The sequence below is a fragment of the Necator americanus genome, chromosome X (assembly GCF_031761385.1).
Source record: "Necator americanus strain Aroian chromosome X, whole genome shotgun sequence".
Classification (NCBI taxonomy): Eukaryota; Metazoa; Nematoda; class Chromadorea; order Rhabditida; family Ancylostomatidae; genus Necator; species Necator americanus.
The window spans coordinates 26,196,540-26,211,111 of NC_087376.1; the positions used below are offsets into that span (position 1 = coordinate 26,196,540).

At 41.0% G+C, this 14,572-nt stretch overlaps 1 protein-coding gene across 2 annotated transcripts in view; it reads right to left on the bottom strand.

The window, feature by feature from the left end:
- Positions 1 to 4,795: 4,795 nt before the first annotated feature.
- Positions 4,796 to 14,572, bottom strand: part of RB195_025566 (uncharacterized protein) — a gene marked incomplete at both ends in the record, with an annotated part of 29,168 nt that continues 19,391 nt past the window's right edge. The window contains 15 exons of one of the 2 annotated variants that reach the window (XM_064213779.1): positions 4,796 to 4,885; positions 4,990 to 5,132; positions 5,676 to 5,808; positions 5,893 to 6,030; positions 6,165 to 6,312; positions 8,227 to 8,466; positions 9,446 to 9,579; positions 9,647 to 9,769; positions 9,911 to 10,033; positions 10,110 to 10,191; positions 11,732 to 11,876; positions 13,106 to 13,217; positions 13,296 to 13,344; positions 13,421 to 13,512; positions 14,058 to 14,140. In XM_064213779.1, the coding sequence (XP_064069660.1) occupies positions 4,796 to 4,885; positions 4,990 to 5,132; positions 5,676 to 5,808; positions 5,893 to 6,030; positions 6,165 to 6,312; positions 8,227 to 8,466; positions 9,446 to 9,579; positions 9,647 to 9,769; positions 9,911 to 10,033; positions 10,110 to 10,191; positions 11,732 to 11,876; positions 13,106 to 13,217; positions 13,296 to 13,344; positions 13,421 to 13,512; positions 14,058 to 14,140 (1,835 nt within the window). Of the gene's footprint in view, positions 4,886 to 4,989; positions 5,133 to 5,675; positions 5,809 to 5,892; positions 6,031 to 6,164; positions 6,313 to 8,226; positions 8,467 to 9,445; positions 9,580 to 9,646; positions 9,770 to 9,910; positions 10,034 to 10,109; positions 10,192 to 11,731; positions 11,877 to 13,105; positions 13,218 to 13,295; positions 13,345 to 13,420; positions 13,513 to 14,057; positions 14,141 to 14,572 lie in introns of those variants that run through there. The other variant, XM_064213780.1, reaches the window with a different exon arrangement.

Below are 14,572 nucleotides of genomic sequence, written 5' to 3' on the forward strand. Positions count from 1 at the left end.
TTAGACTTAGGAAAAAGTTTTGTTTAACTTAATTATGAATGAAAAAAGTGCAGGACCTCGCAAAATTTATGAGAGGATGCAGTGGAAGTGTTTTGCCTGATCCGAGGTTCAGATTGCAATGCAATATCATCAATTCGTTTCAGCATCATTCGATTAGAAGGAAAATTGTTGCGCCAAATATTTGTTTGCGAACGTAACCGACACTTTCTCTTCAGATTGCTCATTGACGAACGTCGATATCGTCTGATTTCAAAACATGTGTGGACTTTTAGAGGGTTACAGTAGTTATCTTCTTGATACAAACGTTCGTTCTAAGGTGGCAGAGCTCCTCTCGGCTTTTTTTTCTATGCAGATCTCTCTACACTTTTAATGTTCATTGCAACTTTTATCAACATAGATTTACACGTTTGCGTTCACTTTTCTTTTGTACAAAATCGTGAAAACTAGATTTTTAATGAATTAATGAAAATTAAATGACAAATACTTTTCACAAAAGCTCTTGAGTAGTGGAAGAAGCTATCATTTTGGCACAGAGTGAAATGAACAATTGCTGAGCACTGAAATTCAGAAAAAGCCGCGAAGTTTGTAACAAAAGGATAAATTTTAAGATGTGACACATTGGTACCATATGTGTTAGGAGGAATAGGCTATTACTATGCTTTGTTCCTCGCATAGCAACACGTCCTTCTTCTTCCTCTTTGTGACCTCAACGACTGAAGTTCGATGGATTCGCAGCAGAGAACGCATGAGTCCAGTCGCACGTGTGCATAATTGACCAACAATTATTATTTAAAAGAGAAGAAAACAAGACTTCTCCCGGAAATTTTCATCAATAAATACGGCAACACTATGTACATAAATCAATGCAGATTCCAATCGCTAAGTAATTTCAGGTCAAATCATCTGATACCTATCAGATCACTATGTTAGAGACGTTTCATGCTTGTGTCACAATCCACCAACTCAGGATGTGTCCTTCAATAGGATTCGATGTGCTATGAGTGGTTACCTCAAGAAAGAGGAAGCGTAGCATTATTGACAATGTAGAGTAGTATTGGCATTTTCCAGTGGCATTCTCGAGGACTGAAACCGTAATTCCTCCAAGGTCAGTCAACTGTTCCACCGGGCTTACGTCGAGCAACAGAAAATCTGTGAGCATTCCATATAGTTACAGTAATCAAGACCCTTCAAAAACCACTGTTTCGCTAGCTATATTCGACATTCTCGCATTGTTCTCTGTAAAGAAATGCTCATAGTCTGAGTCTTTGTCCAACATATTTATTTATTAGGGCGGGTGTAGTGTAGCGGTTAGAGGTTCCGCTTCCTGCACTATCGATCGGAGGTTCAAATCCGCCCTAGTGCTCACCAAGCCTTTCATCCCTCCGGGGTCGATAAATTGGTACCAGACTTGTCTGGGAGGATAAAAACACTGACTTGACACATCGGCTAGCCACCGCAAGTCATTGTAGAGGCCGGATACACGTTCGTAAACCTCAAACGATTCTGAATTGAAGTGAACGTGGGGGCGCATCCCAAGCGGATTGATTAACGCCAGAAACTTTATCTTAACTTCTATTTATTTATTAAAGGATAAATAAGGATAAACACAATAGAAATCAAATCATCTTCATCTCTTTCCTCACCTCGAGCTATCCTGTACAATTTAGTTCATTTCTTATTCTGGCGGAAACTCGATGCAACGATAGATCAATATTAGAGACGACCGTTCGTCAGTTGAACATTTCCAGTGCTAGAACGGATGAAATTGTATAATATGCGCTGTCGAGGGTCGCATGTACGAGTCTGATTACTATAGTGAGGTCAAAACGACATGGATCACGGTGCAATTGCGTACGTGGCGTCTCTCGAGGCGGCGCGCTAGAGCTTAGCGGTTAGGAGTGTACTGGATCCTTTGCTGACATTACCCGTCGCTGCAGTTTGCGACGGTCCCACCTCGGTCCCAACTGCTGCCTCCGCCGCGCAGTTTCAAGCTCGCACGCAAATTCACCGTGGTTCATGTCGTTTTGACCGGACTGTACCTGTTTGTACTAAAACTCAGTCAGGCATCTGAGTTTACGCCCTGGAAACCCACGAGCTATACAACTTGCGCAGTTATATGGCAGAATTCACCCAGCTATTGTAAAAAGGTACTATTGTCCAGCATATCGAACCAAACAGATCGTAACGCTGAACAGCAGGACATTATCGACATGAAGTACTCGGTTCATTGGGTTTCCATAGGTGGCCCACACGAGACGCCAAGTCTATGGAACACTGGTGTATGGATACCTTATGTGCGAGCTCTTGCCGAAGACTGAGAAGAGCCAGCAGTTCGAGGACGACATCCATCGGCGAAGATGCGTGCGGTAGGCGTCAGGCGATAGTTCCGGCGATAGCTTGAAATCCGTAACACCCCAGATTCGTGGTATGCTGCCTTTAAAGCGATTTAAGCGATTTTGGCGAAACGTCATGATTTAACAAACTCGTATACAGCTCATTAAATTACAATACGACATCTTTCTATGCTGAGGTTTATTCAAAGTCGAACGTTTCAGTTGCTTGCTAAATCAACGCCAATTTGTAGCTCTCAATAATATTATGATTGAGAACAATCGCTAGCATCAAAGTGATGTATCAGTTGACCAGGCTTAAAGTAGAAAAAGGGATGTAATAGCGCGAACATATTCGAGACGCATCTGAAAGATCTTGTGGATGTCTACAAGCTGGCTCGTTGTTCCTCGCGTGAGACCATCAACTACTTCGATTACCCGAAATCAACTTTTCACAGGATCATTAAGCAGTTTTCAGCTCTGTTGATATCTGTGAAATGTACTTGTAAAATGGCAACGAAGTGGCATTCACATGAAAGCACATCAACCGACAGTTGCCTACCGAAGATACGAACTAATTTAACTGCAGTACAGTATATTGATGTGCAACCGTATTTCAATTCAGGCTTTTCAAATATCTCTGAATTTCACATGTAATCGGTCCAATACAAGTTGCGAGGTTGGATAGAATCCGGACAAGATTGTTCTTAGAGCTCCATCTGTGTTTGAAATCAGCGATAGCGCCAAATTGGGGTTAAAGTTAGTGTAATATATCTTCGAAACTTCCATGGCTTTAGAGAGACCGATTTCATCCAGCGTGGAGAAGCACGATAGAAAAGTGGCCATTTTAGGAGGACTTTACACCAAAAGAACACCAGCGCAAACCTGTGCTCAACTTCTTGTTCGAGCAACTTAGATCGACTGTGACGTTGCGAAAAGATAGAGAGTCTCAGAGAAGTCCGGCGAGGAAAGTCCAAGTGCTGCAGAAATCAACAAAAACTCCAAGGCATGATTTTGGAAGATTCGTAGACCTCGCTTTGATAATTAGAGACTTCCTTGGTGGTGAGATTAACGATCGTCCATCGGATCATTCCAAAGTATCTCAGACAAAACTTCTACGGCCTCAAGCTCCAGGAAATGCTCTCCGGGGTTACGAAGCTCAGAAGAATTACCCGCTGAAAATTGTTTCTGTGTGCGATCGATGAAATTTTCGCCTCCCAACAGTTCCAACCTTAATTTCTAACTTTGGGTACCTACGTGTGGGGGGAGTCGAGAGACCAACCAACAAGTGTTCGCACCCTAACTTCAACTCCCTTTTAGTTGCTATCGAGGCAGAGTTCACTGCCATGAACCGTGATGAGTTGAGGACAGCGCTCTCGCGCTTAATTAATTAATTAATTTCAATTTAATTTTCCTAATGAAATATATTTTTCGTTTTTTTTCCAAGTAGTTGTGTTTTTTGCTTATTTTATTTCGTTTTAATTTTCACTTATTAATTCCATCCCGGGGCGGGTGTGGTGTAGCGGTTAGAGGTTCCGCTTCCTGCACGATCGATCGGAGGTTCGAAGCCGCCCTAGTGCTCACCAAGCCTTTCATCCCTCCGGGGTCGATAAATTGGTACCGGACTTGTCTGGGAGGATAAAAGCACTGACTTGACACATCGGCTAGCCACCGCAAGTCATTGTATAGGCCAGTTATACATTCGTAAACTTCAAACGATTCTGAATTGAAGTGAACGTGGGGGCGCATCCAAAGCGGATTGATTAACCCCAGAAACTTTATTCTTTTTATCCTTTTATCCGTATACGGGGTCGTAGATTATGTAGAGGGGTAGTTCAGCTCATCTCTCCCTGCGTCACTGCAAACAGCCGCCTCCAGAATGCTGTTTTGTACGACGCCATCTATTGCAACGCTCCACCCCTTGCGCCGCCTCCGCTCTGCGATTCGTCGAAAATCAATTCGGACTGCCCCAATAGGAAGTAGAGGACGTTACGGGTGCAAGGGTGGCGCGCTGCAATAGAAGGCATCGTACAAAACATTAAGGGGCCGGCTGCTTGCAGTGATTCAGGGAGAGATGAGCGGAACTACCCCTGTCTCCATAATTTACGACCCCCTACGGATACTCCACCTGAAATCCGTACCACCCCAGTAGTAACGTGGTATTCTGCCTTTAAGGAAAAACAAATTGGCATGGTAAAATTTAACTACAGAGTACCATTTTTTTAACATTTGCTTTTACACAAAGTTTTTCTAAGAGGGGCATTTCCATTGTCAAGCGAATTCCTAACTTTGTTCGCATTAGGTCCCCGAGTGAATGCCGAAAGAAGAAAGATATTGTAAGCTAAGAAATCGAATCTGAGCAAATGCAATAAGAAAAAACCCACTGGAGACAACAAAAATAACGACAGTAACACGGATTTTTTTATTAATAGAAATCTAGTACAACAGCTGTGCAGTTTTAAATTTTAAAATCGTTCATCAGGTATAACTTCATCATCTAATCGTTCCTCCACTGCCCAAGCATATTCTCCATCATGTGGATCAATCGAAAAAGCCTAAAAGATTAGCTAATAAGAATATTATGATAAATAGAAGCAGGAATTATCAAACTTTTATTTTTTTAAAATTTTTATGGAACAAAGATGCAATAAAAATGTACCCTCAGTTTAACATCGTGCTTTCCCAGTCTATCGTCGTCATCCTCAAGAGGATAATCCGACTTCTTTTCTTGAGTATAATAATTATATTCGTAGTAGAAGATTGACATCAATGCAAAAATGATAATCACCACACACATAGCTCCTGAAACAGTTTGCATCTATTACAGACAATGTGAAACCTATTGAACTTATTCCAAGCATTTTGCACATGAGGTGAACTCTTTTATTCATTCATACAGTAATCCATTTTCTGTAGATTCTCCTCTCGATTAAGTGTTTATGAGATTAGTGATAAACCGTTTAATTACATGTATAAATGCATCACCCCACAAATCTGGGGTGCTGCGGGTTTCAGGTGGAGAGTTCCTATACGGGGTCGTATATTATAGAGAGGAGGGTGATTCCGTCCATTTCTTCCTAATTGCCGTAAAAAACGGCGTGGAAGACACAACTTCGATCGATCGATCTTCCGGGCCGCTTTTTACGGCAATTAGAAAGAAATGGACGGAATCACCCTCCTCTCCATAATATACGACCCCGTATAGGAACTCTCCACCTGAAATCCGCACCACCTCAGATTCATTTGCCTTTAAGTTTGAGACCGTAGATGTCTACTGGTCAGGTATAGTACAGATAGTTAAAATAATAGATTTTTTTCTGAAATAGGTGAAACTGAGAGAAATACCAGCATAAGCGAAGAATTCAGTTGCCATGTTAGAGAAAAGGTTGAGAGCAGTGATCAACACGATAATTGAGTCTCCAATGGCAGTAGTAAGTAACCATAATGCTTGAACCAACGCTTTCATAGAAGGAGCAGACTGGAAGAAAAAACTTTTTCTTTTCGCTTCATCCGAAAGAGTCAATGAAGGAAATTTTTGACGCATAATATGAAGTAAGCATACCTGGGAATAAGCAAACTCGTAACCCGTAATGGAGAAAAGGATCTCAGCAGCTGTGATTATGACGATTTGGGGGATTTGCCAGAGAATGGACACTGAATTAGATTGTACGACTTGATTTATGTGTTTCGTCGGCTTGTCCTGAAATATCTCATGTTAATAATTATGACGATATCCGGAAATTCTGTAATTAAGTGCATTGCAATTTCCTGTCTTTTCTTTGTTTTTTTTTTTTTTGACAGCGTTTTTTTTTAAGAATATAGTAGAGCAAACACCTTTGGTCCTGTTAAAGCGAGCACATATACTGCTCCTTGTTGATGAACTTCCATGAGCACACCAGTTGCCTTGACTGTGATATTTGTCTTCGGAGGAGTCTTGGAGCCAACATTCTTCGGTGTTTCTTTGAGATAGAACAGCTCCCATCTAAAAAACGTTTGCTATATTAGCCTACCAACCTTATTCGACCTCATTTCATTTGTGACTCAACAACGATCCGACTACCAATGAAAACTACCGTTGCTCGAAGCAAACTATAGTCGAATGTGCTCAACCAGGTGAACGACTCGCATCTGACCGTAACCCAGCCTTCTTAGCTGCTTGACACACTTCTCCGCGCACGCGCTGCTCCAGGATGTGTCCCGATAACCGTTTGATTACATTTAACTGTATATGCATGATGTTGGGTCTGAGAAATGAGAGTTGAAAACTTCGTTATAATGTAGAATTCGGTAGTCTCAAGGTAGAGTCATCGCAGAGATAGCAGGAGTGTGCCTACCAGAATACCTTTGAAGGGGCTGTTCCCAGGATGGCCCGATCCAATGTCATTCGCCACAAAAATTGGACTTTTATCAGTGGGACCGTAAGAAATGTGTCTGTTCTTCAATTCGTAGATCATTTTTGCGCACAGACAAGAAATCCTAAGTTTTTTTCCAGTATGTCACATGCCTCTCATTAAAGTTGTTAGAATACTCTTTACTAACTAAATAACCAACAGTAGTACGAACATGATATTTCATTTGTATTTGCATTTTGGATATTTTGGTTAGAGAATGCGGTAATGTTGAGAGGAAAAGAGGAAAGAATATGTCAGTGAACGTGGACTCTATCATCCGATACGCAATAACATGCAAAGAAAAAAACAAACTTCAGGTTCTCTTCTGTATAGCTGAATAAGCGCTTTTTACAGTGATCTATGTGGATCGTGTGGTACTATTTCAGGCTCGAGTCAGAGCCTCTTTACCCAACCGCCTGCTAGTAAGTTTGTTTAAAGGCAGCATACCACGAATCTGAGGTGGTGCGGATTTAAGGTGGAGTATCGGTATACGGAATCGTAGATTATGGAGACGGGGGTAATTCCGCTCATCTCTCCCTGCATCACTGCAAACAGCCGCCTCCAGAATGCTGTCTTGTACGACGCCATCTATTGCAACGCTCTACCCCTTGCGCCGCCTCCACCCTGCCATTCGTCAAAAATCAATCCGGACTGCCCCGATAGGTAGAAAGGGACGCTACGCGTGCAAGGGTGGCGCGCTGCAATAGAAGGCATCGTACAAAACAGCATTCACGGGCCGGCTGCTTGCAGTTATTCAGGGAGAGATGGACGGAACCATCCCGGTCTCCATAATCTACGACCCATTTACGGATACTCCGCCTGAAATCCGTACCACCCCAGATTCGTGATATGCTGCTTTTAAAGCAAATCATCTGGCTAGTCAGGAAATCAATGTAGCACCATTTCCACTAGAACTATATCATCATCCCTTCACTACGGGCATTCTCCAACGAAATGAGGAAATATTGTCAGGGAATACACGTAGAGGCAGGGTATCACGAAACCCATCAGGGTCGTCAGCAGTTTATCATGTTGAGTTTGGCCTTGTAGGCAAATATAGAGCTTGGATTTCCACCAGTCGTCCTGAAAAATGGCGTGGGAACGGCACTAGTTATTACGAGGTACGTTAGAACTCGCCACCCTTGCTCCGGTTCCCTCAACACTCTCACTATAGGTTTTACTCGAATACGCTGTTGAAGAGATCTTATTGATTTTCGTAGCTGCCGTGCACAAGGATGGTGCGTTCCGACTTACATCGTAGAATGAAACGCCGTTTCCCACGACATTGTAACTTAGGGCGATTTGTGAAAATTGAGCGAGGAAACGTTCATATTCGTAGTCTACACCCCAAACTCCACATTTGCCAGCAGAGAATCCCGCATCGTCAGTTTCGTGATCCAGTGCCTTTAAATGTTAGCTATCTGTATGGCCACGATCTATAAATCCTAACCAATTCACGTTTATCACAACTATTTTCTAGATAATTACCATAGTTAACCACTAACCTTCCTGGTTTCACTGGTTTAAACACGTATTCGACTGCGTAGTCTTTACTAGCTCCCTGCTTTGTGGTATATGTAGCATTGGCATCCCGATCGTCTGTGCCTTCATCGTAGTTAGTTTCCCAATAGTAGAAATCGGACGGGCTTCGAGGATTACAAGAATGATTCCGATCAAAATCACCGGCATCCAGCCTACACATGACGAGATTTCCATCGTATCGTGGACTAGTAGCCATCACAATTCTGCAACAACAAAAAAATCACATATAAAACATTTGATAACTTGTCTGTAAATCATTTGCACACTAACCAACGGGATGTTTCCGGAATTTTATTTGATTCTTTTTTTTCGACCGAATTCAATTTAATTCAAGTTTTAACACTGCCGGTAGGGAATGCATTCAGAATAGAAGCGTACTCTTCAAAATTCTTTGGGAAGAATTTCGCATAACAATCATTGCGCAGCGTCGACAAGAAAACACTAAAAACATTCCACTAGAAAGTTTGAGGGACCAAAACACTTAGTAAGAGATGTGATAGTACGAATTACACATAACGAGTATTACATGAGTGCATTTGTTGAAGGTAGTATTCACAAAGATTTTCATTTTCCTGATTCCAAATTTTTGCGAAAGTCTTCTGAGCTCTTCTGTGATCTTCTAAGAAAACTCAAAATTTTGATATTGACAAACACTGGAAAATTTCAGCACTTGAAGTTAGTTTACTCGCTGCGTGAGGCATTTGTGTTCATGTTCTGACAGGCACTGCGATGGAGTCTCTTCACAAGTAAACTTTACAAGTCTACAGTTCTGTTGTTCTTTAGCTATATAATAATAACATTGTATAGTAACGGATAGCAATCCACATCACCTCTAAAAGATAACTGTATGTGATACGATATGCGATAAATCAGTGGCGGCCTCATTTCTCGTAGTAAATAATTAAATCGTTCAGGGCCCTAAGACCTAAGCATTAGTCTTAGAGGATCTATAACATGCAAGCTAAAGTTACAAATAGAAAAATGTAAGTTAGAGCGTCAAGAAATAAGGACTCCCCCAACTACGTGCATTTTCCCATAGGATTACTATGGTTTTTATTTAATTTTTCTTTTTTCCTCGGTTTTTGTTTCTGATATGCTGTCCGACATTACTACGGAGACAACGCGAATATTACAACATGAATAGAGGAAAAAAGATCGAAGCAAAAAAAGTTTATTTCTTACCCCAAACTGAATTCACCAGTGCCTTGTGTTGGTTTTGCCGGATCAGCCTTTCCTTGATAGACACCATTTGGACTAATTGCTATATAATAGATTTTCTTTGTTTCCAATTTGGCGGTGAATGTGCTAGGCAGGTTCTGAACGCATGAGAATATGCATTCTATTTACCACTCACTATCTATTTAGTAATTTAGTCAGTCTTACTTGAAATTTGTCATCTGAGCATCCAGAATAACTAAGTTGGATGGGAACCGACCATGACTTCGTTGATTGCGGTGCTTTCAAATGCATCGAAACTTCACCGGTTTTCCGGTTGTCAACGTTTGACTTGAAAGAAAATAAATAAGTTAAATAGCTAAATCGATCAGCTAAATTGAAATGAACGAAAAATAATCAAAGAAACATTCCATAAGTGGCTTGTTGTAGAAAAAAAGCTTATTTTACTTTGCTAAGAAAAGGAGAAATTACCACGTTAGGCGCAATTGTAAAGGCGTTGTGTCCCGGGAATGTGGCCGTCACGTTACAATTATCCAACTGATTCCACACGCTAACAAAAGCCTCATTTGATGCTGGTAAGGAAGGCAGCGTTTCCTATAATCACATTATTTTTAGTTTTTTTTTTGTGGAAATTACATAGTACCAAAGCGAAGAGCTACTATGGACTTACGTTGACACTTAGTTGGACAAATCCAGTGACTAAGAAGGACAAGGAAGCTAACAAACCTCCGACCACCATTTTTCGTAAAGGGCTGAAAATACAACGTTTATAATCACTAAAAAACCGTTTGAAGACAGCATTTCACGAAATTGAGGATGTTAGAATACCACCAGAAGAAGAAAGGGATAAGGATGTAGATTACGAGTAAAAGCGTGTTCACGTTCAAGTTTTCTTTCCGGGAAAATGACGTGGGAAACGGCCGTCCTGTACGAATCACCTTACAACGCGCTACTCTTCCACACGCGCCGCGTCTGCCTGCGAAGGGACAACAATCAATGAGATTTCCTCAACGGCATGTTCAAGTAAATTCAATGCTGCAGAAACACGAGTGTGCACAGTGGTGGCGTAGGGAACTTCGTACAGGTAGGGCATTTTTCAAGCCGTTTTTTAGGGTGACTAGGGGAAATTGAATATATGAATATGGTCGCGCTCGTACTTGTAATCTACACCCCTAATATTATAAATGAAAATAAGTATATAAATGAATGAAAAGAATGAGTGCGCTAGGTAGCAGTTTTTTTTTCCAAAAGAGATACGTGTGCAAGTCTCAAGTATGTCTTCCGAATTCAACATTATCTTTCGGCGTTCTACTTACTTTATTGTGTTTGGCTTCAAAAAAAAGCTGTGTTATTGGGTTTTGCATCTCAGGATTCTGTTATCTCTCAAAAAAGGAGACAGAACTTTCAACAGCGTTTTCCTTTAGCTTGAACAATGAGATCTTGACAAATATTTCTGGTAAGACACTATTTCAGACATTATCCTAACAGTGGAAAAATTCATCTGGATATTTTTCATTTATGCAGGTTAATATATTTAACCCACATAATAACATATATATTCGCGCTTGTGAACTAAGGCGGTTCAAATGCTTCACGCTTTAAAGGCACTTTGAAGACTTTAGAGGATGAGGAATGTTTACGATATTGGTCTCTTTCCAGTAGTAAATGAGATCTGAGATGTTGTTTGTAGGCAGTACTCTCAAAAGAAAACGCGGAACATCCCTCACAAACATAAAACTAGGGAGGTTAGAAACATCAGATCGATCAATTTATCCGATGATACAACCTTTCACGTCCATAGTAGTAACCAAATGGGAAGACGTGATGCATATCTCAATTGTTTAATGGAATGCTTCGTTTTCTAATTTCGTACGTTATTCCCCTATGAGGTTTTCGCCACGCCAATCCTACTGGTGCAAAGAGCTGTTTTGTTGGGGGAATTGATCGGTTTGGCGTTTTTGATGCAACTCAGTTCTAATTTTGAGCCGTTCAGCTTTTTTTGTTATGATAATTGTAAACCATCTCTAAAACCCTAATTACTACTGTGGACAAACATCGAAAGTTTCACTGAACCCCGCCTCCAAAAGAAAAAAAAAACGTATCGATTTTTTCCCGCAATTCTGACAAAGTGCTGATTCGTCCGGATGAAAAACGAACGCAACGCGACAAAAACCTTACACGCGGCAATTCTTTCAATCTAATTTTGCTGAATGCTACGAAGGGAGTATTATTCTATAAATTGGCCATAATTTACAAGTTATGCAGAAACTGGTACAATAGAAAACAACGTACGTAATATTGAAGCACTTTCCAGCGATGGGATAGATGATCACTTGAAAAATTGGAATGAATAAAAGGATCAATACTGCGTTAAGCGTTTGCACTTGATCAGGAAGTAACAGGAGGTTTCCGGATAAACGGCAGTCCATTTGGATACCTAGAAAAGAGAAGAGTAGTAGAAAATCCTTGTTCAGTTAGTACTAGTATAAATAGGTGGCAATGAGAACCTTTGTTTTTCGTAAAAAAAAAGCGCATTACTTAGTATTTAAAGAACATATACTTAAAGGGAAGGAGTCTTCGTAGCTGTACAGACATAGTTTCGTGTCCAACTGTGGCAGTTAAATGAAATAGTAGTGGTTGTAGCACAGTGGTAAAAGGTATTGCAGGTTCTGCATGGATCAAAACTCATTCCAGAAACTGTTTATGTTTAGGAATTTACTTGACAGTCCATTAAGAGCACAAAATTGATTAGATTGGGATCTCAGCTCGAATAAATAGCGAAATGACAATAGTTTACAGATATAATCGATATTTTTCTTGGTAGTCTAGAAGAAGGAAATAGCCTTCTGTGATCCTTTCTTCCCAACGATGCAACTTATCACAGGTAGTAGAACGAGGACACTCTGCAACGCGTGCACGGTGGTGTGGGTCGTGCCTACGGCTGTGCGGCTGCTATTTATTTGAGTTCGATTAGTTCAATTTGTGCTAGTGCAGATATACCGACATCAAATAGTTTTTGATATGATGCCTTTAAAGAGGTCAAAGCGTTTGGCTCATCTTAAACCGATTTATTAACATCAACCATTTTATCCACTGTTGCAATTGTTTCCAATAATTTCTCTGCCTTTGAGATAGGTATTTTTTTTTATCGCGAAGTTTTCTCGGATTACTACGGACAGTCTGGCCATTGTTTAATTGTTGAGCTTCACTAAGAACAGTTCACGAAATGTACTTAAAAAATTGGTCTGGAGAAAGGTTAAGTACAAGAGCATGTATTTTTGACAACCACCATTGTATAACATCAAATTTTTTTTATTGTTTTTATAGATTTTAGTGTTTTTGATGAGAAGTTCTCAGTCCTTTTATAGCGAGGTCAAAACAACATGGAGCACGTACGCAGTTGCGTACGGAGCTTCTCTCGAGGCGCTTCGGTGGAGCGTAGCGGCTAAGAGCGCAGTGAAATCCTTGTTGGCACCACCCATCGCTGCAGTTTGCACGAGCACGTACGCAAATGCACCGCAACTACACTCGTGATTCATGTCGTTTTGACCCGAGTATAAACTTATCGCTGTTCATGATACTATTCGGTTTTTTTTAAAATTCTGTCCACCTATTATTAATCATTATTCGCAACAAAAAATAGATAACACATGGTGAGTAGTAAACCTTGAATGAGCCAGATTGAGCCTTGTTGATCGTAAAGTGCCCAAAACATCGGCACCGGAAGGAACATGATCAGTACACGAAGCAGTGACTTCACGTCATCAATAAACGTTTTCTGTATCAGATTTTGATTAATTCTCGAGAAAAAAGATGAGAGACTAAAGAAACATCCTTGTTGTTCATGCACACCAACCTTCTGACACGCATTATCGTTCCCTGTTTCCGCACGAAGACTAAGGCATCTGAAGAAAAAAGTAGAAATTGCAAAGAAAATGTATTTTAAGAAATTTAGAAAAATCCCATCTTCCTGTCACTCACTTCGGATCATTCTCGCATACATGAGTGTCCATATAGTTGTCCAGCCAGTGTTGTTTCTTCGTTTTCGAGTGGAATTTGTTGGCGACAGCCCTCTGAAGGAGCGAGTAAAGGAAAAGTGCCAAAAGAATCTGAAGCCTGATTCAATTGCACAAGCGACAGCGCTTGAAGTGGTACGCTGAGACCCTTACTCATCTCTGCAGTCCAACTGGAACCAGCATTGGTCTCCCCTTGATCGCAGATGCTTAAGCAATTGCGTCAGGCTTCAGATCACTTTGAGCCGATTGTATCTAACGATCAAATATGCACAGCTCATTTTGAAAACACATTTTTCAACGTTGCTAAGAGTTTTCAGCCCTAGTCCTTGAATCTTAAAGCTGATTAACCATAACTACAAATGTGTGGTCGGGTCAAAACGACATGAAGCACGTAGGGTTGCGTAAGCGGCTGCACTCAAAAGCGATGCGGTTGGAGACAGCGATTGGAATCGATGTGGGACCACTGCGAATTGCAGAGATGGGTGGCGGAAGCGAGGATCTCTACACCATCCTAACCGCTACACTTCACCGTGCAGCAGCGTACGCAATTGTCCGTGCTTCATGTCGTTTTGACCCAATTATAGACGAAGAGAAGAACAAACCCCCATTAATCGAGCAACTTCACCAAAAATGTTCTCCTTTGGAGGAGGCTTCTTGTACCAAAACGATCCAGCCATAAACAAACCTGGAAACACCATATTAAAAAGTTTAGGGGACTAGAATTTGGCAAAACTTACAGCACTGTTAATTTATTCAGACGGCCGTATGGCCGATCAAATAGCCGTATGAATAAATGAGTAATTGTAAATAAATCAACAAGTAAAAGATTGATGACAGATGTTCGCAGAAGCTATACAAAAATAATTCCAAAGTATTTTAAAAATTTGGCAGCTGTGGCGCAGTCGGTTAACCTTCCACACGGTCGATGGTTTGAAACCGCCCTATTGCAAACCAAACCTTCCATCCCTCCGGGGTCCGGTAAGTTGGCAGCAGATCTGTCTGGGAGGAGAAAACTTTGACTTGATCAATAGCTTTATCCTTTTATCTTAGACGATTAGGATTCCGGGGAGGAACATTGCACTAAAGGAATCCTCACTAGTCAGTCATGACCCAAACT